At 48.4% G+C, this 26,823-nt stretch overlaps 1 protein-coding gene across 4 annotated transcripts in view; it reads right to left on the bottom strand.

Annotated features, from left to right (window-relative positions):
* BRWD1 (bromodomain and WD repeat domain containing 1) overlaps positions 1-26,823 on the bottom strand; it is a 2,464,655-nt gene that overhangs the window by 701,124 nt on the left and 1,736,708 nt on the right. For all 4 annotated transcript variants that reach the window (XM_078656838.1, XM_078656840.1, XM_078656841.1 and 1 more), the window contains one exon: positions 12,888-13,043. In XM_078656838.1, coding sequence (XP_078512964.1) covers positions 12,888-13,043 — 156 coding nt within the window. The remainder of the gene's footprint in view (positions 1-12,887; positions 13,044-26,823) is intronic.

The raw sequence follows: 26,823 nt of genomic DNA, 5'->3' as shown, positions 1-26,823 counted from the left end.
ATGTATCCTCCAATGTGCCAAAAGGGTAGGAAAGCAAAAGTTACTTACCTTCGGTAACGATATATCTGTAAGAAACAGTAGTTAGAGTTAGATTCCTTAGCTTAGATTATCCCCAGGTGTCAGGCTGGATCCGGAAAGTTATCAGCAGTACCCTTGCGCGTCGGTAGGTGTCGTCTGGGGCTCCGCGTCCGTCATCGGCGTTGTGAAAGCCGGGATGACGTCGGAGTACTTAGACGCCGCCTTCGCGCGCTGACGTCAGTTCTGTACATAGCTTTCCGCGCCAGGAACGCAGAGCCATAATAGAAACCGACACTGGTGCCATAAAACTAGGGTCGTGAAAGGGATGTCCTTAACCCTAGATATCGGTCCGCAGAAGGGGGGGAGGATGGGTGGGGCAGTAAGGAATCTAACACTAACTACTGTTTCTTACACAGATATCATCACCGAAGGTAAGTAACTTGTGCATCTGAAAGAAACAGGTTAGTGTTCGATTCCTTACCTTAGAATAGATACCCCAGCAATACCAACCCCGGTGGCGGGTCTGTGGACCAAGATCACACCAGAAAGTCCTGGAGAACAGAACGGCCGAAAAAGCCATCTCTCCGGACTTGGCTGCCCAGGCAGTAGTGCCTAGCAAACGTGTGCAGCGAGGCCCACGTAGCTGCCTGACAGATGTCCTGCAAGGGGACTCTCCGACACAGGGCAGTAGTAGCCGCCGTGGCCCAAGTGGAATGGGCGCGCAGCCCTACAGGAGGCTCCTTTTTCGCTAAAGAGTAGCAAACCTTGATGCACAAGACGACCCACTGAGAGATGGTCCGCTTGTGCACCGCCCGTCCCTTCTTAGCGCACACGTAACCAAAAAAGAGCTGGTCGTCAAATCAGGGGACATGCTGAGTAGCTCGGATACCAGTATCTTTGTGCCCAGTCCGGAGCCACAAGGATGACTTGGGCCTGGTCTCGCCTGATCTTCTTCAGCACTCTGGGCAGAAGTGGTATAGGCGGAAAGGCGTACAACAGACCGCAGTTCCACTCGCGACAAAAAGCGTCTCCGAGCGAGTGCCACCTTGGAAATTCCAACGTGCAGAACTGATGACGTTCTCTTCTGTGGCCAATAGATCTAACCAAGGCTCTCCCTGCTGAATGAGTCCTTGCGCCACGTCCGAGTTCAGACGCCATTCGTGATCCATCATGCACCGGCGGCTGAGTTCATCCGCCCTGGTGTTCAGGGAACTTGCCAGGTGTTGAACCACCAGGGTGACGCCCTGGTGTTCCAGCCATGTCCAGAGGCGCAGAGCCTCCTGACAAAGTGTCCACGACCCCACCCCGCCCTGTTTGTTGCAGTACCACATGGCGGTGGTGTTGTCCGTGAACACCTGCACTGCACTTCCCCGGACAGAGGGAAGGAATGTCTTCAGTGCAAGCCGGATCGCCCGCAGCTCCAGAAGGTTGATATGGAGCCAGGACTTCGCCGGAGACCAGAGGCCTTTGATCTCCGCCTCTCCCATGAGGCCTCCCCATCCCAGGAGGGACGCATCAGTCACTACTAAGTGCTCCGGTTGGGGTAGGGAAAGGGATCTGCCGCTGACCCAATCGCGGTTCGTGAGCCACCACTGCAACTGACTCGCAGTCCCTGTAGGAGAGTAGGGTCTGCTTCCTATGGTCACCCCCACTTTTTGCTTTGCTTTACTGGTTTTCGACTTAGATGTGGCTGTGGGCCTGCTAATCAGACCCACAGCCCAGATGCACTCTCTCTAAATTTACACCATGTACCCAGGGCATAGGTGTAACCAAGGCCTACCAGGGGCTGCAGCATGTATTATGCCACCCCTGGCTGGCCACTCAAATAGACACAACTGGCTGATCACTCAGCTGGGGCAAGGTCGTGTAATCACCCCTTGCTTAGGTATGGTATTCCTATACCTACTTATATATAGACACATAGTAACCTATAAGTCACTCCTATGGCAGGCCTTAACAATCCTGGAGGCAGAGTGCTTGGTTATGTGTGAGATGGTGCTCTAGCATGAGCTGAGCCTGTCTGCAGCTTTCGGAACCATGTCCTTATAGTTGTTCTATGATATTGCCATACCATATACTCTTAAGTGCATTATGAACCTCGCGGTTAAATGCTAACTTTGGTTTGGCTTTATCCAAACATGTCGTGTAAGGTGTCATATGCTTTGGAATACTACCCCCTCGCCAATTCTGGTGACGGAGCCAGTTAGTACTAGTTCCCCTGAGAATTCCAGAAGCTTCTGGCACTGTCTGGTAGGTGGGGTGAGGGGCATATACATAAGGGGGATGTGCCACCATGTGCTGAGAGAGCAGGGACAGGAACATGAGGGGACCTGCTGTCAAGGGATACCGCTACTTGGGCCTGTGTGCTGGACCCTGCACCCATCTAGAACCCCTCTACTGTCCCCAGGGCTACTGGAGCCCCACTGCAGGAGTTCAGGCTGCTGTGTAGGAGGAGGGCCATGCTACAGTGGAGGATGGTGAAAGCCTACCGCCCTGTTTTGATGAGTTCCCACTAACTGTTGACCTGGCCCAGTAGTGCCTGCTGCTCTGCCACCCGGCCTCCTGAAGAAGGAGGGCCCCCCCGAGGTCCCTGAGGCTGGTGGGACCTGGCGCCACGCAAGTGCTGCACCTGAAAGCACCTGAAGAGGAAAGCAATATATTGGGGCTGGACTGCTCCCCCCAGGAGGTGAGGAGTGTTACCCTGGGGCCCCTGAGGCTTGCTGTTGGGACTGTCAGCCCCCCTTGCGCTGTGTGCTGGAAGCGCTTTGCCTACTAAGCGCTGTGCTGGGAAGATGCTGTTGGCCTGCGAAGCGCTACCCGCCTGGAGGTGCCACTGTCTGAACTGCTGTCATTCCTAAGCGCTGCGCAGCTGGAAGAGCCTGCTTCTGTGCCCACCAATCGCTGTTTACTGGAAGCGCTGTGCCTCAGTGAGCATTGTGCCTTCAAGCGCTGTGGCTCTAGGAGCTATTTATGCCCCCGAAGCGCTGCTTCACCTAACGCTGTGTGGCCCAGAGGAGCTATTTTGTTGAAAAACGCTACGGGTGCCTACCCGCGTGTTTTGCGCCCTACTGTCAAGTTAAACAAAAGTGGGTGTCTACCCCGCGTGCTGAATAAGTTACGAGCGGGTGCCCACCCCGCGGAATGCCCGTCTAAACTCACCCAAGCAGGCTGAGGCTCTCCTGTGTGCCTGGGAGCGCTCTCTGCCCGAATCACCGCCGCGGACCCGGTGTCCCAAATCCTGCCTGTGGGCAGAAATTATTGCCGCCGCCTGGCATAAGGAGCTTCCGTGGCGGCCACCGGAGCCTGGGGAGGGCAGCTGCGATCCCGGGAAAGGCCGCGCTAGGCCTTAGAAGCCGGCAAGGGGGGAGTCACGTGGGTGGGGGAGCCGGCGACATCACCAGCCACGCCCCCCTGCCCGCCGCGCTCCGATTGGGCCCTGTAACCGCGCCCCCGCAGAACACGCTGCCATTGGCGGCTGTGGGCGCGCCCATCAGCAGCGAGCCTTCGGATTGGTTCCCGGGCAGGAACGGTAGGCCCGGGACCACTTGCAGCACCGGAAGAGGGGGCTCCCAGGAGCGGGAGGGCCCCCTGAACGCCAGAGTTAGCGCGATGCGTGCAGGGCTCTGAGTGGAGAGAGAGCCCTGCAGTCCCCTGAACGCCCGAGGCTGAGGAAGCGCCTGTCTGGAGGAAACGGATGGGGGGCCTCGAGGCACACTGTCGGTGCCTGCCCCCCCCCCCCTACTGCATCGGAGCCAGAGGAAGATCCCGAGGAGCCCAGTGAGTGGGGCTCAGCTGAGTGGGAGTTGGGGGGGGGTGTCGGGGCACAGGATCGGTGCCCGCCCCCGGGACCAGGGTGCTGTTGTGGGGGGCTTTCCTAGGCCCCGAACGTATTCCGCTGGACACCACTGCCCCGCTGGACAGAGGGCAGTGGCATCGATTGGGGGCATTCTGGACTCCTGCGCTCCAGAGGAGGAAGCGCCGGAGTGTACAAGGGGCCATTGATTTGCAACGAAGGGGCCTCCCACGGAACAGTGTCAGGCCAGGACTGCCTCAACACGACTGCCCCGCCAGACAGAGGGCAGTCGCCATCCCTGGGGGCCTTGTTAACTTGAGGGGCTCACTACCCAGGCTGCTTGACATGTTTGGAAGGGGCTATGTTGGAAATGCCTTAATGCTTTACGCCCCCAGGCTAGGTTTGTTGTCTGCAGGCCTAGGGATCGCGAAGGAGCCTCGAGCGGAAATGCAGGAAGCAGGCCCACGGGACACTCATGGAGTGTAGGCCTCTAAGCTTCGGTGCAAAAGGTGCTCGGGCGAGGGCAACAAATAGCCCAATGCACAACTTTGGGAAGTAGGTGCAGTTGCAAAATTGCAGGATGTCCAGGAATTCCGGTCCCACATCTCTCGTGATAGCTACTGGTCTCAGCTCTGCTGGGGACTCGTGTCAGCCTCGGAGATGTCTGGCAGTCTGTGTCTCGTGTCGCAGATTCCTCAGGATCCGTCGGGAGCTTTGAAAGTGCAGACCCACAAGATGCTTCTTTGGTGCCTGTTTGAACAGGGGAGTCACTCCTTGACCCCAAGGGAGATTTCTTCCGTCTTCCAGTTGATATGGAATGTCGAAGGTCCAAGATTTGTTTCAGAGTTTTGTCCAGGGTAATCTAAAGTCCTAGTGACTGGGTTCCTATACTTATACTAAGTTTAGGGGTGGACTAACTCTAGGGGCCCCTTTGTCTAGTTTCGCGCCAGAGCTGGGACCGAGTGCACCAGCAACCGGTTTGAACTGGAAATGCATGAGGCACCTTGTTTGTCCCAGGCAGTGTCTGAAAAGCATTCACTGAATGCAACCCACCCTGTCCCAATACACTAAATCCTGTCTGGGGAGGTGCAGGCACCCCCTCCCCAGGTCCTGTCTGAAAAGCATTCACTGAATGCACCCACCCTGCCCCAATACACTAAAGCCTGTCTGGGGAGGTGGTTACGCATCCCTGGACAGGAAACCTATTGTCCAGGCCTCCCCTGCCGGAGTTTCGTCCAGCAGCAGGAGGTCAGGCTCGTGTCTGTGGCAGCAGCATCCATTTTGTGATGCTGAGGCTCTTTTAAACATTTACCGGGTAAGTAAGTGGGTACATGTCTTCTCCCTCTAGAAGGGTGGAATGCAACCCCCGCCGCCAGAACTGGCGGTGGGGGGAGGGGGAGTGTAGTATTCCAAAGTGTTCCGACACCAAACACGACATGTTTTGATAAAGCCAAACCAAAGTTAGCATTAACCGCGAGGATTGTGATGCACTTAAGAGTATATGGTATGGCTATATCATAGAACAGCTATAAGGAAGAGATTCTGAAAGCTGCAGAGGGGCTCAACTGATGCTAGCGCACCCTCTCACACAAAAACAAGCACACTGCCTTCAGGATTGTCAAGGCCTGCCACAGGATGTGTGTATGTGTGTATGTGTGTATGTATGTGTGTGTGTGTGTGTGTGTGTATGTGTGTGTGTGTGTATGTGTATGTGTGTATGTGTGTGTATATATATATATATATATATATATATATATATATATATATATATATATATTCACTGAAAAAACCATAGGTTTCAGGAGTTATATAGTTAGGAATTAGCTTTTAAAAAACCTTTGAAATTCACTCAAAAAACTATAAGTTTTAGTGGTGTTATAGTTAGCTGGACATTTTACTCATACAAAACCATTGAAATTGCTCCTATATAGTTAGTTGTACTAACTATATTTCGCGCACCCGCAATCCACTGCTGATGATGTCACATCGTACATCATTCATGACATGGTCAGTGACATCACTGATGACATCTCAAATGACATCACTGATGACATCACTGATGACATCATCCAGTGAATGTGGTTTGCTTCGTTATTTAAATATGCATTATATATATAGCTATTTGCATTGAAGAATAAGTGGATATATATAAATAAATATTTGGATGGAGGATTTAGTAGCAGTGTAATTGACTGTTTACTTGACGATTTATAATGTCTCACTAAATATAGTGGATAGTGACTAAACTGTGTGAATATCTGTATCGCTTTGTCAGTTGTTGTGTAAACTGATTCTACAGTTGCTTACTAGCTATGTGAAAGTCTATATTAGTTATTGACTAGTTAACTGAGTATTTGTATGGGAATGTGAAAGTGTGTGTGGTTCGGTGGGGGGTGTGTGACTGTCCAAAGATGTGTGAATAGTTGATTCAGTAGATATATGAACTTAAAACTACATGTTCTAACAGTTGTTTGGGTGAGTGAATATCTTTATGGTTGTGGTGATGAGCAAATATATTTCTCAATGGTACAGGTCCAACAAACTAGAAAAATAAAAGGCAGTGTATATGTCAGTTGTTGTATATAAATAAGTATACATAAGACACAAGGATTGTGTGAGTGACTGTATGGATAACTGTTTACTTGTAATAATGATTTTATAATTCACTAAGTATGACTTACTATCTAAATGAATAGAAGAAGTGGTGTTTGTATAAGTGTTTTGCTAAGTAAATATGTAAGTATGATCCATTGTTTGCATAAGTGAGTAGGATGACTTCATATGTGAATAGGATGCGTGCTGTTGTTTAATGTCGATATAGATGTATAAGTATTTTTGATAGTGTTCTATTGTTCATTGACAGCATGTATGAGTGAATCCATAGGTAAGTGATTAGATGTTTGTATACATCTATGAATCACTGAGTGGATTTTTAGATACTTGTATTGCTGTGACAATGGATTTAAATATGATACTCTGTATTTTACAAAGAGTGATGAAAAATTGTAATAGTGTATGAAAAGGTGTATGTGATTGTCACGTGGATGATGTCATCAGTGATGTCATTTGAGATGTCATCAGTGATGTCACTGACCATGTCATGAATGATCTAATATGTGACATCATCAGCAGTGGATTGCGGGTGCGCGAAATATAGTTAGTACAACTAACTATATATGAGCAATTTCAATGGTTTTGTATGAGTAAAATGTCCAGCTAACTATAGCACCACTAAAACTTATAGTTTTTTGAGTGAATTTCAAAGGTTTTTTAAAAGCTAATTCCTAACTATATAACTCCTGAAACCTATGGTTTTTTCAGTGAATTTCAAAGGTTTTTTAAATGCTAATTCCTAACTATATAAGGCCTGAAACCTATGGTTTTTTCAGTGAATTTGCAAGGTTTTTTAAATGCTAATTCCTAACTATATAAGGCCTGAAACCTATGTTTTTTTCAGTGAATTTCAAAGGTTTTTTAAATGCTAATTCCTAACTATATAAGGCCTGAAACCTATGGTTTTTTCAGTGAATTTGCAAGGTTTTTTTAAATGCTAATTCCTAACTATATAAGGCCTGAAACCTATGGTTTTTTCAGTGAATTTCAAAGGTTTTTTAAATGCTAATTCTTAACTATATAAGGCCTGAAATATATGGTTTTTTCAGTGAATTCCCAAGGTTTTTTAAATGCTAATTCCAAACTATATAAGGCCTGAAACCTATGGTTTTTTCATTGAATTCGCAAGGTTTTTTAAATGCTAATTCTATTAGCGGATAACGTTTTTATATATTAAAACGTTTTTTAAATCTCAAATGCCTGCTTTGCTAACAGAGTTTTTAAGCACAGGCTCTTTTGTCTCTGGTGGCCATCTTGGGAGACTGCATATCAGAATTTGTTTAATGAAATATAAGAGGATTTGAGAAGTCACTCAAAATGTGCCCTAATTTTTCTTTCTTCAGCACTAATCATAATTTCTATGGCAAAATGAACCCCCTCATTTTGTTCCTTTGCAAATTAAATGTTTTAAGTGTTAACACTTTATTCCAATCAAGATGACTTCAGGTGTGCCATACTTTTGTCATAAGTAAGACTGTTAGCGCTCTAGTTGTTCTTTAGAACACTCTTGGACATTCTGTCATTGGGCTACATCTGGCTGATATTTGGGCTACATTTGTTTTTTTTTGTCTCTGGTGGCCATCTTTGGGCTACATTGGGCTACATTGGGCTACATTTGGGCTCTAACATATATATAGCCCAATGTAGCCCAATATATATTTTTTCAAAGTTAATTTTCGTAAAAACCACTGGAGCACATATCTTGACACATAGCAAAGGCACATCGGGCTACCAGTCCCTACAATTTTGCCAAGTTTGGTGGAAAACCATTCAGCCGTTCGGGCTAAAAGTGAGTCCAACCGCCCTATGGAAATTAACATGGGGAAAACACGTTTTGGGACCCCCCCTTTTATCTCGGCCCCCGCTTGACGAATCCCCCCCAAACTTTCAGGGAAGGACCGGAGCGCGGCGAGGCAAAGTTAAGGAAAATTTCAGGAAGATTCCTCAACCGGTGCCAAAGTTATTCCCAATAGAATGTTGCGATTTCCCTATGGAAAACAATCCTAACTATATATACCTACTGGCTATCACCAGTAGGATGGATGGATGGATGGAGAGAGATATATATATATATATATATATATATATAAAATCTAAGTAAGGTGTGCGTACACCACCATACCCAGGCTGCAACTGCAGACCTGTGGTGCCATTTTGGAAGGCTTCCTAGGGGTGGCAAAATATATGCTTCAGCCCCTGGTAGGCCTCTAGGGTACCTATGCCTTTGGTACCTAAGGTACCATATACTAGGGGCTCACAAGGTAACTCAGTAACCAATCTGGTATGTACCTAAAGTACATGCAATCAATTTAGAGAGAGAACAGCTAGGCTGTGGTCCTGATTAGCAGGGCCACAGCCAGACTAAAGTCAATAAACCAGTGAAACACAGCAAAAAGTGGGGGTAACCATAGGAAGCAGATCCTACTCTCTTACACCGGCACTTCTCAGAAACAAGCAGGTACTCTGCTACAGAGTACCTGCACTTCTATTTCTCAATTTCAAGCACTGGATGGAACATGTCTCAGGAATATGAGAAACAGGTAAACACAGAATACACACTCTGTGTGAGTCAGATTTGGCCTTTTTTCTTCCACAGTCAAGACACTTGTCAAAAAGGGAAGGCATTTTGACTAACAAACTGTGGAAAATCTGTCAGAAAAAGACAGCAACACTTCCCCTCACAACCTACCTCATTCAAAAATCTGATCGGACAGGTACGGCCTCCAACTTATATGCACTATCTACAGACACATGTGTAGGAAGGTGGATATCTGACTATGGTTGCCCCCAACTTTTTGCCTGGTGTTTTGCTGGTTTTTGACTTAGTTGGCCTGGGATCCTGCTATTCAGGACCCCAGGCTTCCTGCTCTCTCTGTTACAATGGATTCCATGTACCTTAGGTACATATCTAATTGGATACTGGGTCACCTTATCAGTCCCTGTACAGTGTACCTTAAGTACCTAGGGCATAGGTGTACCCAGGGCCTACCAGGGGCTGAAGCATGTATTATGCCACCCCTGGCTGGCCATCTAAAACTGACACAACTGGCTGCATGACAGCTGGGGCAAGGTGGTGTAATCACCCTTTGCTATAGATATAGTATACCTATATCTAACCCTAAAATGGACACATATATTCCTATCAGTCACTCCTATGGAAGGCCTTATCAATCCTGAAGGCAGAGTGCTTGGAATTATGTGAGATGGTGCTCTGGCATGAGCTGAGCCCGTTTGCAGCTTGCGGAACCAAGTCCTAATAGCTGTTCCATGATCACGCTATACCATATACTCTTAAGTGCATTATCAACCTTGCGGTTAAATGCTAACTCTGGTATAACATTATCAAAACATGTTGAGTAAGGTGTCATACGATTTGGAATACTACCCCCTCGCCAATTGATGGCGACGGGGGTAGCATTCCACCCTTCTAGAGGGACACCACATGTATGTAACTGTGAACCCCGGTTAAAGTTAACTCGAGCCTCAGCATCACAAAATAGATGCTGCCACCACAGACACAAGTCTGACCTCCTGCTGCTGGGAGTCCTTCCAGCAAGGATGGCTTGGACAAAGGGTTTCCTGCCTTGGGAGGTGCTAGCACCACCCCAGACAGGATTTTGTGTATTGAGGTAGGGAGGCCTGAAAGGAATGAGACATGCCTGGGGCACACAAGGTGCCCTGTGCATACACCGGTTCAAACCAGTTGCTGGGGCATCCCAGCCCCAGCTCTGGCGGGAAACCGGACAAAGGATAGGGGGTGTAACCACCCCCCTTCCTGGTCCCACCCAGGGGAGGGACCTAGTCAGTAGTGCAGCCCCCTTTAGGAGAATAAAGGTAGGAGCTGGTCCCATTCCAGATTAGATTATCCTGAACTATTCAACAAGAAGAAACTCTGGCCTTCGACCTTCTGCTCCACAGAAGACTGAAGAATCTCCCTTGTGGACAAGGAGTGTGCACCCTGCAACTGCAGGCACCATCAAGCGTCCAGCGGCTTCACTTTGTCGTCTTCCCTCGAGGATCCAGACTTCAGAGCCCGACGAGACCCGGATTCCCAGACCTCTTCGACCTCAACTCACATCTGCAGCAAAGCTGAGACCCGTGGGTGCGACGAGACACGTGGGACCGGCCATCTTGAACGAACCTGCACTTCGCTTCCAGCACGACTCCCGAGGTAAACTCGACCAAGTGCTTTGGGGATTGAGAAGCCCCAGCCCCGAGCAGCCCCTGCACCGAAGATCAGCCCTCCAGCATCCACGAGATCTGCGTGGGGCCCTTCTGCTTGTTTGCTGCTCGACGCGTTGTCTGGTCACTTGCCGGCTGGCTAGTGGCCTCCTAGACGACGAACCTTTGAATCTTTGCTGCTGGTCTGGTTGCTCCAGACTGGCCCTTGCTCCCTTCCAAAAGAGGGGCACCCCGGACTCTCCTAGTCCGCACCAGACGTCTTTTCCCTTCACCGCGTGGGTTGCCTTTGCCAAGGCCTGTTGTCTCCAATCCCGGATCCGACACCGCCGACAGCGAGAGCCTGCGTGGGACAGCTCGTGCCTCCATCCTGGTCGTCGAAGACACCTCCTGGTTTACGTGGCTGCAGAGTCAAGCGTCCACTCTTCACCTGATCGCGACGACAGCACCTGGTTCCTTCCTGGTTCCACACCGTTCACTGGCTAGTGACTTTGAACACTGCTTTCAGGTCCTCTTCTTCACCGATCCACCCTTGGATCGCACCGGACATCTTCCTCCTGGTCGCCTGCAGCATCTTTTCTTTCAGGCTCCATTGACTTCAACGCGAGAACCCGACACACTTTGGCACCTATGCACCCGCAGCCCGTGGGTGAGGTATCGAGAGCATTTCGGTGCTCAAGGGTAGTCTAACTGTCCTAGTGTCCAATTCCACAGTCGTTGTTGTCCTACCTAGTCAGGATTGTCCGTACTTACCTTTTACTTGAACTGTACTGTCCATAGACGTTGTTACGCATCTCGCGTGTGAGTTCACACTCTGCACACGCGTTCCGTGGGCCTCCTATTACTTACCTGAAGTTAGTATAGCGTGGTCCCATCGATCCTACAGCCTTTGGACAGCTCCATTCCTTTTATCGACTTTCACATTCCACTTACTTAGTATATGGTTTGTCGTGCCCCTAGGGCACCATTGTAATTTTGTGCAACTTGTCGTATTTTTCGTAAGAGATTGTCATGTGCTTAGCCCTCTGACCTCATAAAGAGTTCAGAGGTGTTGTTATTAATAAATATACTGTTTATTTTCATAACAACCTGTGTGGTGTCCTTTCATCTGGTATTCAAGAGGTTATATTGTGGTAAAACAGCTGGCTTCACATGCCAAAAGAGTTTAGCCTAAGACTGCTTTGTCCATGCTACCATTAGGATAGCTGGTCTATAAGGTTGACTTACAACCAATCACCATAAGGGTTGTTTGGACTGATACAAGGTGATCACTAGAACTAGTGAGCATCATATATCAGGCCAACTTCTCACAACATGTACAAACACTGAGTGCAGAGCAAATAGACCGAGGAAGATATAGGTCCAGATATATGGAAATACTGCTGCTCCCAAACAAAACTTATATTGATCAATTAATTATAGTTATAAGTTCCTTCACTTTAGGTTTCCTAATAGACTGTACTGCTAACACAACACCTGCACAGAATAGACACAGTGAGATTGGCGCTACGCCCAGGTGCCCTTATGACCCTGCAGGTTTCTTTCACCTCGTATTAGAATGCCCACCAATCTGACACTATTGGGAGGACGTTTTCACTGCTGTAACACAGATAGTAGAAACTAAGATTGAATGCACCCCGCTAATGGCCCTGCTGAGATATACCAAACATGTACCTAAATCAAGCTGGTGATTGGTGGGAGTGCTGCTTTTCTGGCAACAAACAGCTGGTCTGCTGCTCGATGAGAGGTCCTCCACTGAAGATGGCGGACTGACTGAAGTATGAGGCCCTTTTCAAGGAACGGGCCGAGGATTATGCAGAGTTACAACAACAGCAAGCCCGCCCACTATCTATCTAAGAACGCTTCGGACTATACCTTTCTTCTAAAGCGGACTTTGAAATCGCTACTTGATAAAACCCAATATGTCTAACGCATTGGCCTCAGTAGTTACTGTATTTGCATTTATTACATGATTGCTATTTTTGCAGTCCACTGCACAAATGTCCCACATTGTTGATGCTCCCTCATGATTGGGATTCGAATGCAGTTTATTTTATATCATTTGCCATAGACAAAATACGGAGCCTACAATGTCTGCCTCGGATTGCAGATTGTATTGCCTTTAATTTGACTTAATTAAACCCTTAAAAAAAGGAAAAAAATAAAATCTGTTTTATTAGTTAAGGAAATTAGCAACTTAATTTGTAAGAGATACACACAGATAAAAGAAATGAAATATATGAATCAAAAATTGAATATCAACTTAAATAAAGTACCTGCTTACCAAAAGTAAGAAGCTGATCAATGCCACTGATAATACGCTCGCATTCTTCATTCTGAGATTTAACTCCCCATTCCCCCACCTTCGGCTTGTATAACATCTTATTCACTTCAGCTGGTGTTAAAGGAACACTTGATCCGACTTCTTCAGGTGGGTCAACTAAATTGAAAAATAAAAAAATTACTGGAAGAAGCATGCCAGGAATCTTAAAGTCTAACACTAGAATACTCCTTACTGATGCACGAGATACCAGAGCAACTTTGCAAAAAATTAAAGTAAATACAAATGAAAATACAGACAAAAGCAAATAGCAGCATTTTAGAGACTGCCGAAATTGAACGGTTTTGCACCCAATTACAATCAGAAATGTGAAAACCTCATTGCAGCATCAATGTAGTAATCTCTGGCCTCTTTCAAAAAGAAAACATTTCAAAAATTTGGAAAATGCAGCCATAAAACTAAGAGGACAATAAACATTGCCCCGTTAAGGACAAAGTAGCTTCTATCTTCCAGAATGCCTTGTGTTGACAGGTGCTACACTTCAGTTCTGTTTTTTACAGGCAAAAAAGAATTCCCACACCGTAAGTCTTCTTGTTCTTTTCAATCGTATGCCAAGGAACGTTGCTGGGGAAAGTGGGAGGCAAGGTAAAAAGGGGAAGGGGAAGGGGAAGTTGGCCAGCAGCCAAGATGGGGGTGTTCTGGTGGGCTGTGGGAGAGGAGGAAGTCCTCAAGCTTACAGCAGCCCAGGGAGAGAGGAGGGGGGTATCAGGACCCCTGATAAGCAGACTGTAAAGTAGGCTCCTACGGTTGACACAGTGAAGGTCCCCTCAATGCACTCCTTGGCCTACCTACAGTGAAGGCAGACGGCTGATCATAGTCTACAGAGAGAACCAAAAAGGACCATAATCATGGTGAGAGCCCGGTGACCAGGAGTGCCTTGGTGGAAATCTGGAGCTGAGCGGGGCCCAAGGGGAAAGAATGCCTATAGGCTGTGGCTTCACTGGGGCTCTGGTGCTGGGCAGGTGCACCTGTGAGAGGCCTTGCCAGGGATGAGTTTTGAACGAACACAGGATCTGATCTGATCCTGGTCATGTGACCCCCCTGGAGAAGTTGGAGGTGGGTGGCCAGAATCAAAAGAACTGGTGCATTGCAACCTTGGAGAGCTGCCATTTTTGGGCCTCAGCTAAGTGCCTTACTGTTGAAGGAAAATCAAAGTTATAAGCTCCTGGACCAATATGGTTAAAGAGGCACAAAGAGGACTTTTTTTTGAGCCCAAAGTAGGAGTACAAAACAAGGGGCATGAATGTCTTTGCTGTGGAACCTGAGAAGAGCCAGAGCTCCTCCAAGGTGAGAAAATGGTACTGCGCACCAAACCACCATGTATACTTGGACATTTTTCATTATTAGATCGATTTTTATGTAATTTTTTTTTTTATTACGTGAACTGTTTTTAATTATATGATGTATTTCTGAATGCACTGACCTTTTGATGTCATATTAAATGGATATTTTAAATATTCGTGTTTGTGTATTCCTATGAGGGTGTTCAAAGTTTGAATATATTTTGAATGATAGAAATGTGTGAATAGTGAGTTATATAGAAAGTCGCAAGTCCAAAGGGATCTGAATTTTGACGTTGTCAGTACTGAATACGTTACATAGACCTCCATAGAGAGAAAATTCAAGTGAGCACTCTATCAACCTCATTTTAGAACATCCAAAGTTCAGCCAATCAAAGCATAGACATCGGAGTAATCCTCTCCACAGAGCCACCACACCTCAACAATCAAATAGATTATACAAGAATAAACACCATAAATAGATAAAGAAATCTGGATAGCTACAAGCCTCCTACCTTAGGCAAAGAGATGACGAAGAGCCACTTGTCCCACGGCTATATCTACCTTCTGCCAACCATCTGGGCAGTAATGCTTTGTGAACGTGTGCATCCTCGCCCACGTTGCCGCGCTGCATATGTCAGGGAGAGAAGCCCCCGTACAGGGCTGAAGAAGTTGCGACCTTTCTCTGCAAATGGGCCTGCACTCTTGCAGGCAATGGATGTCCAGCCTTCTCATGGCAGAAAACAATAGCTGAAGAGACCCAGCGAGCAATACTGGCCCTAGTTAGGGTGAGTCCCTTCCTGGGTGCAGTGTAAGAAACCAGCAGCTGAAAAGACTTACAAAAGGATTTTGTCTTTTGCAGGTAAATTTCAAACAGCGCTTGATGTCCAGAGAATGTAGAAATTTTTCTGCCACCGAGGGCGGATTTGGAATAAATGTAGGCAGAATTATAGGCTCGTTGAGGAGATAAGATGATGGTACTTTAGGTATGAAAAAAGGATTCGTACGTAGAATAACCCTATCTGCAAAAAATTGAAGAAAAGGTTCCTTTGTAGAAAATGTCTGCATCTCGCTGTAGCGTCTGGCTGACGTAATGGCCAAGAAAATGGCCACCTTCCAGGAGAGAAATTTTAAGTCACATTTGTGTATAGGTTCAAACAGAGAACACATTAGTTGTGACAAGACTGTAATTGGTTTCCTTAGCACTGGAGGGGATTTCACAGGTGGGTCGGTCATGAATAGGCCTTTTAGAAATTCCTTAATAAGTCTATGCGACCACAATGAAGATTGATCCAGACGTCGTCTGTATCTAGAAATCGCAGCAAGGTGGATCCTAATGGACGAAGGTGAGAGTCCCGCCTTAGCTAGGTGTAAGAGGTGTGGCAATAGTTGCTCCGGTTGGATGAAAAAGGATGTAAAGAATGAACGCTGCACCACACACAGAACGTTTTCTACTTTGAAGAGTAACATTTGAGCATGGAAGGAGCTCAAGAATTTAGTAAAATTGCTTTGCAATCATTAGCTATGTTCAAACTCTCAAATTCGATGAAGTGAGGAGCCAAGCTGATCAGTGAAGAGAGGGAATTTGCAGAAGAATCACTTGCCCCTTTACCATGTAAAGAAGATGCTCCTTTGGAGGAAAGAGAATCGGAGTAAACTCTGATAGGCAAAGAAGCTCTGTGTACCAAAATTGGCTTGCCCACCCGGGAGCGATAAGAATTATACTGCACGGCTCCCGTTTTATTTTTTGGAGAACTCGAGGAATGAGAGGAAACGAGGGGAAGGCATAGGCAAATTTTCCTGTCCAGGAGAGCAGAAAAGCATTTGCCCCCGATTGAGGCTGAGGAGTCCTGCTTACCTAAAAGGTGTACTTTTTGTTTAGGTAGCGAACATATCAAATGTTGGGAAGCCCAAAGACCGGAAGACCATCTGCAACATCTGGTCGTTGAGCTCCCATTCATGGCACTGATTGGACACCCTGCTGAGAGAGTGGGTCCACTGATTGTGGACTACCGGCACCTGCCGCACTCGGAGTGAAATTTGGTTGAGGAGACGCCATTTCCAAATCTCTTGCGCTTGAAGAGAGAGAACGTGATATTACTGTGCCACCCTGTTTCTGGAGTTAAAACATGGTGGTGGTATTGTCCATCCGGAACAGAATTGGAGATCCCAGAATCCGAGGCAAGAATGCTTTGAGGCCCAAGAACACAACTCTTAGCTCTAGAAGGTTTATGTAGCATTTCGATTCCGGCTTGGACCATTTTCCGTGCACTTGAAGCTCTTGGAGGTGACGTCATCACAAACTGAGGAGTTGAGTGAATGAAGGACAGGCCCGAGTTATGTTTTTCTCGATCTGCCACCAAGACATTGCAGATTTCATAGCCGTCGAGATTTGAATAGTGCTGTTGAATGACCCGTTGGATTGAGCCCATTGAGTCTCCAGTTGCTCCTACAGTGAGCGCATATGAAGATGGCAATTTGGAATTAGTTGAATGCATGAGGACATCATCCCCTGCATAGATTTGTACTTTCTGACAAAAACTGACCTTTTTGACGATAGAAGGCGTGTCATTCCCTGGAGACGCAAGACCTTTTTGAGAGTTGGAAAAACTTTGCTTAGATTTGTATTGATGCAAGATGAAAGTCAGAGAACTGGAAGGAATGAAAGAAGACTTTTCTAGATTGAGGTGGAGAACCAGAGACTGGAAGAGATTCCAGCAAGTTTGAGTAGAGTTTCTGGCTGCCTGAAACGAAGGAGCGCTTATTAACCAATCATCCAGGTAGGGGAAAACTTGGGTCACCTGAGGGTCTCAGAAAGGCAGCTATCAGGGCCATGCATTTGGTGAAGACTCTGGGGGCCGACTTCAAACCAAAGGAAAGCACTCTGAACTGATAATGGCACCCAGCCACTTCGAACCGGAGATATCTTCGATGATTGTGGTGAATGAGGATGTGAAAATAAGCATCGAGACATGACAGATAATCCCCTTTTTCCATAAGAAGAAGGATGTCCTGCAGAGACAACATTTTGAAAGATTGCAGGCCTGCCAAGTATCACGCATCAGGAGTGACTAACGCATTTCAGTGTGGTGTTCCGCATCACCGCACTGAAATGCATTGTCACACATTTTAATGTCACTGACTCTTGTACTAGTGCTGAAGTAATTGGTCACGCCAGGCTGCTAGAGAGCGCGCCTCTGACCTGCGCCGGCTCAGCTGCTCCCCGCAGACTTGCAGGCCCGGGCGCTGCTACAAGCACAGGCTCAGTCAGTAACATAATCTTGTGCACATGGCTGCTACAAATGTATCTTAATTGCCTGCCCCCAGTTGAAATTCCTGCCCGTGGCCTGGCTGAGTCACTCAGACTACAGCCCCGGCCGCCTGATCTCCCCGGGCCGAGGCAGTGCCGCGCACCGGTGGGCAGGCACTGTGTTCTGTCCGCGTCCATCCGCATATGAGTCAGTGCACTGCGCACTGTCATACAGTCGTCGGCAGCACCAGCATGGTGCTTGAGACGACGCTGCCTCCCTGCACCAGCTTCCGCGCCCTGCCTCAGTTATCTGCTGAAATTAAAATCAATGACCTCACCCCCACCCCCTGCACCGGCCGCCGCGCCCTGCCTCATTTATCTGCTGAAATTAAATCAATGACCTCACCACCCGCACTGCGGCAATACATTTGCCGAGGGAAACCGTCCTAACCACCGAGAGGCGAGCCATGCCGGTGATCTTTCTTCACTTAATCACCTGCACACGTTGGGTGCATGCGTGCTCCTGATTCATGCCAAAGCTGTTCCAGTGACAACGAAAATTAAATGTGTCCTGAGGATCGACACTAGGGATCTTGTCAATGAGGTAACATGGTGTGCCAATTATTTCAATGTAATAAGAGTAATAAGAGTGGTTTACGCTTCACTTACAAGAAAAGTGCTAACATGGGCTGTGCGTGTCATAAACACGGAAGCTGCAGTGTCCTTACTGAGCTGCATCCATAAAAAAGTTATTAGTAGAAAGACGAAAAAAGTGATCGGCGTCCACTGCAGACCTCTTCCCCTCACTGCTGAAGATATGGTCTTAAGAGGAGGGCTTTCCTGAATTAAGTTGGAACAAAATGTGTTCAGTGAATATTTCAAGACCTTTTTATTCAGGAAATACTGAAATGGGGACGAGATTACATTGGCATTGAGGTGCTGTTTGTACAGTTTGAAAAGTACTTCAGCTACAGCTGCATATTAATTTTAAGTAAGTGTGTGCCTGGGATTATATAAAGCGCACTAATACCCATAGCGTCTTGTGACAGTGCGCTCTATAGAAAGAGGCAAAGATAAATGTGTAACTTCGAGACAACTTCATAAAAATGCTAAACTTAAACACCATGAGGCCTGCTGCACTAGATAGCCGGAAGCCTGCTGAGGAGTGAAAGACTAAAACGGGAGCTAACAGTCAGGCAGGCGTCTTGTGCATGCAGAGTCTGAACCATGGTGTTGATGCCAAATCTGAGGCGCACTGCACACAGAGTTTGAGGCCTGGGAGCACTGTATGCAGACTGAAGCTTGCTGCACACAGACGTCCAGCCGCATGTTGGGCGAGTCTGAGATATGAGGCCTGAGGCATGCTATTTAAGAAGTTCTGCTGTACCCAGCTATACCATGCACACAGACGCAAGCCTCCTGTACCCATGCAGCATAGCACACAGTTACACTGTGCACACAGACGCAAGCCTCCTCCGCCCATAGAGCATAGCGCACAGCTACATTGTGCACACAGACACAAGCCTCCTGCATCAATACAGCGTAGTACACAGTTATACTGTGCACACAGACGCAGGCCTCCGGCACCTATACAGCACAGCTACACTGTGCACACAGACGCAAGCCTTCTGCATGCACATAGCATTGCACACAGCTACATTGTGCACACAGACGCAAGCCTACAGCACCCCATACAGCACGGTGCACAGCTACACTGTACACACTGATGCAAGCCTCCTGGACCCATAAAGCAAGGCGCACAGCTACACTGTGCACACAGATGCAAGCCTCCTGCACCCACAGCACCATACAGCTGCAGACTCTGTGGTGCCCGCTGCCACACACAGAACAAACCTGCAGTCTCTCATTCACAAACAGTAAGGCCTGCTGCCAAAAAGGCAGTGCAATAACTGCTGGACACTTTGAGACCTTCTGCACACAGGGCAGAGACCTGATGCCTGCAGTGCTCCGAGTCAGGCAGAGATCAAGGGCACACCAAGCTCAACGGTCACTAGTCTGTCTGCACAGCTATGTCATTAATTTAATTCAATTTTAGAGGAGGCCGTTGGTGTAGGTTCTGATATTTTTATGTTTCCCTTGCCTTTTATCGCTTGATTTTACTTGCGAGAAAGTGTCACTCATAGTTGTTGAATGTCACTTATAATTACACTGAAATTATGAAAATGTCACAAATAGCAATCTAAAACCTTGGCAGCTATGAGATTGGTTTTTGATGAATTTGTTAAATAACCGGAGGTCCAAGACCTGCCTCCATTTTCCTGTATTCTTTATGATTAAGAAGTGGGAATAAAACCCCCGATTGCACTGTGCTAGAAATGGGATTTCTGGTTGGCTAAGGCTTGCGCCAAAGCCAGGCAGAAACCACCATTCCTAAGTCAGGGTAAGGAAGTCACCCGCCAAGACAACCCCTGCTCACCCTCTTGGTAGCTTGGCACGAGCAGTCAGGCTTATCTCAGAGGCGATGTGTAAAGCATTTGCGCGCGCACCCACCAGCAACAACATCCAAGGCCCACCACAAAGAAAACTCCACACAAGGTTATATATAAAAATAGCCTTTGTATTACACCAAAACACATTAGATAAAAACACACACATTACAATGTGCCAACAGGCACGGGCAGAATTTACAGGGGATTATGTACAGGACAGGGCCACAGGCACCACTGTCAGGAATATGCACTTCGTAGAACTAGCACTTAGAACATATAACAATCAGAAGCTTCACACATGATGCATAGAACATTCAGAGGTGTAAGAAAGACACATGATGTATAAACATACATTCAGCGGTGTAAGAACAAGGCACATGATGCATCAAAACACATTCAGAGGTGCAGCACAGGAGAACACATGATGCATAAACAACACATTCAGAGGTGTAAGAACAAGGCACATGATGCATTAAAAACACATTCAGAGGTGCAGCACAGGAGAACACATGATGCATAAACAACACATTCAGAGGTGTAAGAACAAGGCACATGATGTATAAACATACATTCAGAGGTGTAAGAACAAGGCACATGACGCATCAAAACACATTCAGAGGTGCAGCAAAGAACACTTTGCAGAAATCACATTAGCATGAACTCATAACTATACCCAGGGCAACTGGCCTCTCTGGGGGTAGGACGCCCTGTGTCGCAATGTCAGGGGGGCCTAAACGTAGCAGCTGCCCACTAAGTGCTGGGCAGCTGTGGGGAGGATGTGGCCAACACTGGAGCCTCACAGGCTCTGGCCACCAAAGCACTTGTGAGCCTCGTGGCTCTAGAACAACTGGGGGCGAGTGGGAGCGGCCCTCTGACTGCTGGGGCCACTCTACCACACCAGGAACAATGCACAATGCCCCCGATTACGTTGGAGTCCCTCACGGGGGACTCGAGAACAACTGTGGCGCCTTGAGCATCTCGGGGCTCTGGGACAACTGCGGCGCCTTAAGGAGCCTCTCAGGGTTCAAGAATAATGGTGTGCCCCCTCAGCCTTTCAGGCTTGAAAGAAAAATGCGGCGTCGTTTGGAGCCCCCCTCTGGGGGCTCGAGGAAATGCCGAACCCGACGGAGTCCCTCCCTGGGGGACTCTGCATCAAATGAGGCCCCACGGGCCTTCCAACACTGCGGCCCTTGCTCTGGAGGGGAGGGGCGGGCACCGGCAATGTGCCCCGACGCCCCCCTCTCCTTCCCGGGTACTCACCGGTCTCGCGGCGGCTGGGGGGCTGGAGGGGGCTCCTCCTGCTGACGGCTGGCTCTTGCTGCGGGACTCGGTGCGTCGGGCGGGGCTCTCCCTTCCAGCCGGGAGCCTCGCAGCCCCGGGGGAAGCACGTTCACTTCCATTTGTCCCTCGGTCCCGCCCCCGGCCTGCCTGACTTCCTGCTGGGGGCCGGGCGGCGGCAGGGACAATCTCGGGGTTGGCTCCTGATTAATTAAAGGAATATACAATGCCGGCAATGCCCCTGGCGGGGTGGGCATCCGTCAGGGGCCAAACAAAGGGGGCAGGCACACGGCAACACGCGGCGTGGGCAGCCGCAAAAGTGGGATAAAAGCGCTACCAGGCGCTATAATCGCAAATAAAGCGCTTCCAGGCGCTGTAGGACAATTAAGAGCGCTCCCAGGCGCTAGGGAAACCATGAAGCGCTCCCAGGAGCTAGGAAAACACCAGTCAAGCACAAAGGTCAGCAAAAGTCCTTTCAGGAGTCCAGGACATCAGCAGTCCAGGGGCTGGGCAGGGCCCAGGGAGGCAAGCCTTCGCCTGGGCCCCAGCAGCAGCATGCCCCTGATAGATTCGAATTGGAAACAAGAACATTTTGTAAGGGGACACAGCCCCCTTTTATACTGTGAATTCCTTTGTCTTAAGGTGCAGGGTGGGGGAAAAACCAGGCGCAGCTGGTTTGGGAGCACTCCTGATGTGCTCAGCCCCTCACTCTATTCACTGGCAGGGTTAGGGACATTAGACGCACCACAGGGGGCGGAGCCAGCATTGTGTGGGGAAAGCCCAGCCCTATTCACGACCCAGGTGCATCCCTCCCTCACATCAGCATGCTAATCTCTTCATTCACCACCGGGGCAGACCCATCCAGACTCCTGGAGCCAGGCTCACCAGCCAGCTCCAGCCAATCACGTGCCAGCACACTCACTGCACACCCATGTCTAGAAGTGGCACTTCCACACTAGACACATACACGCCGCATACATCATTGCGCAGCATTCAATCACACGAGTCCGCACATACCAGACTCGAGCCTGCACACCCCATGCATCAGGAACTACCAGGGACACATACATTCCCCATGCATTCCTATGGGAGGGCAGGCCTATCTCACCACACGCACTCAGAGTGCGCACGCACTTTCTACTGGGACACAGTGAAAGTGCGCAGAAACCAAGAATCACCATAATTATTTAATAATACCAGGCAAAAAGTTCAGGGGAGAACCTGCCAGAAGGGCCAGGTCCAACTCACTGACGTAAGGGTACCTTTTCTATGGCGCGTTTGGAAAGAAGAATTTTTATTTCCCTCTTGAGATCTGGCAGATGACAATGTAGTACCTTCTGAGGAGGGGTAGTTGGAGGATACTGAACAAACTCTAGGGTATGACCATGACAGAAGACATCCAAAACCCGTCTGTCGACAAGATGGACGTCTAATTTTTAAGAATTTTTAGCAGGTTGGTTTGAATTGTTGTGGGACTGTAGTGGGGGGGGGGGGGAGGCCTGGAGAAACTCATTGCCTCTTGTTAGAATCCTGTTGTCTTCTGGCAGATTGCTGCCTTTTACGCCCAGTGGGCCGCAAATAGGACAATGCAGTGCCGGACCTGCAAGGTTGGTTGCATGCCTGAAAGGTTGTTTGAGGGTAATGTTTGAACTGCGGTCTGGATGCATACTACCCTCGAACTCTGCCCCGAAAGGACTGGACACTACGTTGTTGTAGCGTTGCCAGGAATTTAGCCCTGTCTGTGTCCTTTTTTTTTTTTAACAGATTGAAGGGGTTCATCTATATAATTTCCAAATAGGCATTCGCCGTCAAAAGTCATATCTAACACCTTAGCCTGAACCTCAGATATCCCTCGCTTCCGTTTTCTTTTCTACAGGAAGATGTTCTAAGAGCGAAGAGATGTCCAACTACATTGGTCGGTCGTACCTACCCAGAATGGCCGTAGCGTTGGAGGCTCTTATAGAAGTGGCTGCCAGGGCAGCAAACCTCTTCCCTATGTTGTCCAGCCGACATCCTTCTTTTTCCGGAGGTGCAGAACACTGAGATACCGGGTTTTTAGCTCTTCTTTGAGCAGCCTGCAAGATTACTGAATCTGGTCTAGGATGACCGATAAGGCATGTGGGTGAATTATCCAGGGTTTTGTACTTTTTATCTAGCTTTGGAATGAACCACTGGGATGCAAGCCGGTGTCCGCATCAGTTTTAGACCCTTCTGCCATAAGTAAACCACTATGGGAATTGCTCTAATGGATCGTTGAGTGCCTGGCTTAAAGTCATATAAGAAACAATCAGTTTGTTTAACTGGCAAGGGTAGATGAAAGCGCCTCGAGGTACTTTCTAAAAGGTCATGAAAGCTCCCGATATCAGCAGGAGGAGAGTCAGCAGGAGGAGGGATTGGCGATGACGGTGTGGAACTACGTAATCATCCCATTCGTCCTGGGTGTCAACATCAGTGTGTATCTCTCCTTCCCCTATCTGTTGTTGGTCCACATTTTTTTAATCATCAGGAATAACGATAGGAGGAGGCAAAAGCTTTTCCATCATGGGTCTATGAATTACTTGTCCTGTGTGTTCCCCGGGGCCTGCTGGGGCGGTGGAGGATGTTGCGGAGCATTTGCCTCAGGAAAGCGTCTGTAGTAGTCATTTAGCATCTGATCTTAAGTCGGTTAACAACAAGACTGCAACGTTAATTAGTGGTTCCCTAAAATGGCGAGGAGTCTCTTCCTCGTAGGGATAACGCTCTTGAAAAGATTCTGGCTGTTGAACAGTAGCCGGGTCAGTGAAAGAATACTCTCCTGCAAGGTATGAGGGTTGATTAATGTCCCCTAAGTCCTCATCATCATCAAAGTCCTGACACTTAACTTTTAGCTGGGAAGGATTATATGCAGGGCCAAACGTGCGGTCATCCTCAGGCTCTTGGAAGTCAAGCAAACGTGTGTAGGAGAGTGGGGTCTGCAATCCTATGGTTACCCCTGATTTTGCTTTTTGCTTCACTGGTTTACGACTTTCCCTGGCTGTGGGCCTGCTAATCAGACCCACAGCCTAGCTGTTCTCTCTCTAAATTGACAACCATGTACTTTAGGTGCATTTACCAATTGGTACTGGGCCACCTTATCAGTCCCTGTACAGTGTACCTTAGGTATCCAGGGTATAGGTGTACCCAGGGCCTACCAGGGGCTGAAGCATGTATTATGCCACCCCTGGCTGGCCATCTAAAACTGACACAACTGGCTGCAAGACAGCTGGGGCAAGGTGGTGTAATCACCCTTTGCTATAGATATAGTATACCTATATCTAACCCTAAAATGGACACATATATTCCTACCAGTCACTCCTATGGCAGGCCTTATCAATCCTGAAGGCAGAGTGCTTGGAATTATGTGAGATGGTGCTCTGGCATGAGCTGAGCCCGTCTGCAGCTTGCGGAACCAAGTCCTAATAGCTGTTCCATGATAACGCTATACCATATACTCTTAAGTGCATTATCAACCTCGCGGTTAAATGCTAACTCTGGTATAACATTATCAAAACATGTCGAGCAAGGTGTCATACGAATTTGAATACTACTCCCTCGCCAATTCTGGCGACGGGGGTAGCATTCCACCCTTCTAGAGGGACACGACATGGATGTAACTGTGAACCCCGGTTAAAGTTAACTCGAGCCTTGGCATCACAAAATGGATGCTGCCACCACAGACACAAGTCTGACCTCCTGTTGCTGGGAGTCCTTCCAGCGAGGGAGGCTTGGACAAAGGGTTTCCTGCCTTGGGAGGTGCTAGCACCACCCCAGACAGGATTTTGTGTATTGGGTAGGACAGGCCTGAAAGGAATGAGACATGCCTGGGGCACACAAGGTGTCCTGTGAATGCACCGGTTCAAACGAGTTGCTGGGGCATCCCTGCCCCAGCTCTGGCGCGAAACCGGACAAAGGATAGGGGGTGTAGCCACCCCCCTTCCTGGTCCCACCCAGGGGAGGGACCTAGTCAGTAGTGCAGCCCCCTTTAGAAGAATAAAAGTAGGAGCTGGTCCCATTCCAAATTAGATTATCCTGAACAACTTTACAAGAAGAAACTCTGGACTTCGACGTTCTGCTCCACAGAAGACTGAAGAATCTCCCTTGTGGGCAAGGAGTGTCTACCCTGCAACTGCAGGCACCATCAAGCGTCCAGCTGCTTCACTTTGTCGTCTTCCCTCGAGGATCCAGACTTCAGAGCCCGACGAGACCCGGATTCCCAGACCTCTCCGACCTCAACTCACATCTGCAGCAAAGCTGAGACCCGTGGGTGCGACGAGACACGTGGGACCGGCAATCTTGAAAGAAACTGCACTTCGCTTCCAGCACGACTCCCGAGGTAAACTTGACCAAGTGCTTTGGGGATTGAGAAGCCCCAGCCCCGAGCAGCCCCTGCACCGAAGATCAGCCCTCCAGCTTCCACGAGATCTGCGTGGGGCCCTTCTGCTTGTTTGCTGCTCGACGCGTTGTCTGGTCACTTGCCGGCTGGCTAGTGGTCTCCTAGACGACAAACCTTGAAATGTTCACTGCTGGTCTGGTTGCTCCGGACTGGCCCTTGCTCCCTTCCAAAAGAGGGGCACTCCGGACTCTCCTAGTCTGCACCAGATGCCTTTTTCACTCACCGCGTGGGTTGCCTTTGCCAAGGCCTGTTGACTCCAATCCCGGATCCGACACCGCCGACAGCGAGAGCCTGCGTGGGACAGCTCGTGCCTCCAACCTGGTCGTCGAAGACACCTCCTTGTCCACGTGGCTGCAGAATCAAGCATCCACTCTCCATTTGATCGCGACGACGACATCTGGTTCCTTCCTGGTTCCACTCCGTCACTGGCTAGTGACTGTGAACATTGTCCCCTCTGCTTTCAGGTCTTCAGCATCTCTGATCCACCCTTGGATCACACCGGACATCTTCCTCCTGGTCGCCTGCAGCATCTTTTCCTCCAGGCTCCATAGACTTCAACGCCGGAACCCGACACGACTTTGCACCTATGCACCCGCAGCCCGTGGGTGAGGTAACAAGAGCATTTCGGTGCTCAAGGGTAGATTGACTCTCCTAGTGTCCAGTTCCACAGTCGTTTTAGTCCTAACTAGTCAGGATTGTCCGTACTTACCTTTTTCTTGAACTGTACTGTCCATAGACGTTGTTACGCATCTCGCGTGTGAGTTCACACTCTGCACACGCGTTCCGTGGGCCTCCTATTACTTACCTAGAGTTAGTGTAGCGTGGTCCCAACGATCCTACAGCCTCTGGACAGCTCTATTCCTTCTATCGACTTTCACATTCCACTTACTTAGTATATGGTTTGTTGTGCCCCTAGGGCACCATTGTAATTTTGTGCAACTTATCGTATTTTTCCTAAGAGATTGTCATGTGCTTAGCCCTCTGACCTCAAAGAGTTCAGAGGTGTTTGTTATTAATAAATATACTGTTTATTTTCATAACAACCTGTGTGGTGTCCATTCATCTGATATTCAAGGGGTTATATTATGGTAAAACAGCTGGCTTCACATGCCAAAAGAGTTTAGCCTAAGACTGCTTTGTCCACGCTACCATTAGGATAGCTGGTCTATAAGGTTGACTTACAACCAATCACCATAAGGGTTGTTTGGAC

This window comes from Lissotriton helveticus, chromosome 8, assembly GCF_964261635.1.
Source record: "Lissotriton helveticus chromosome 8, aLisHel1.1, whole genome shotgun sequence".
In the NCBI taxonomy this organism is placed as follows: Eukaryota; Metazoa; Chordata; class Amphibia; order Caudata; family Salamandridae; genus Lissotriton; species Lissotriton helveticus.
Note: the sequence above shows the minus strand (reverse complement) of the source record. Positions and strands in the feature narration are given on the sequence as shown.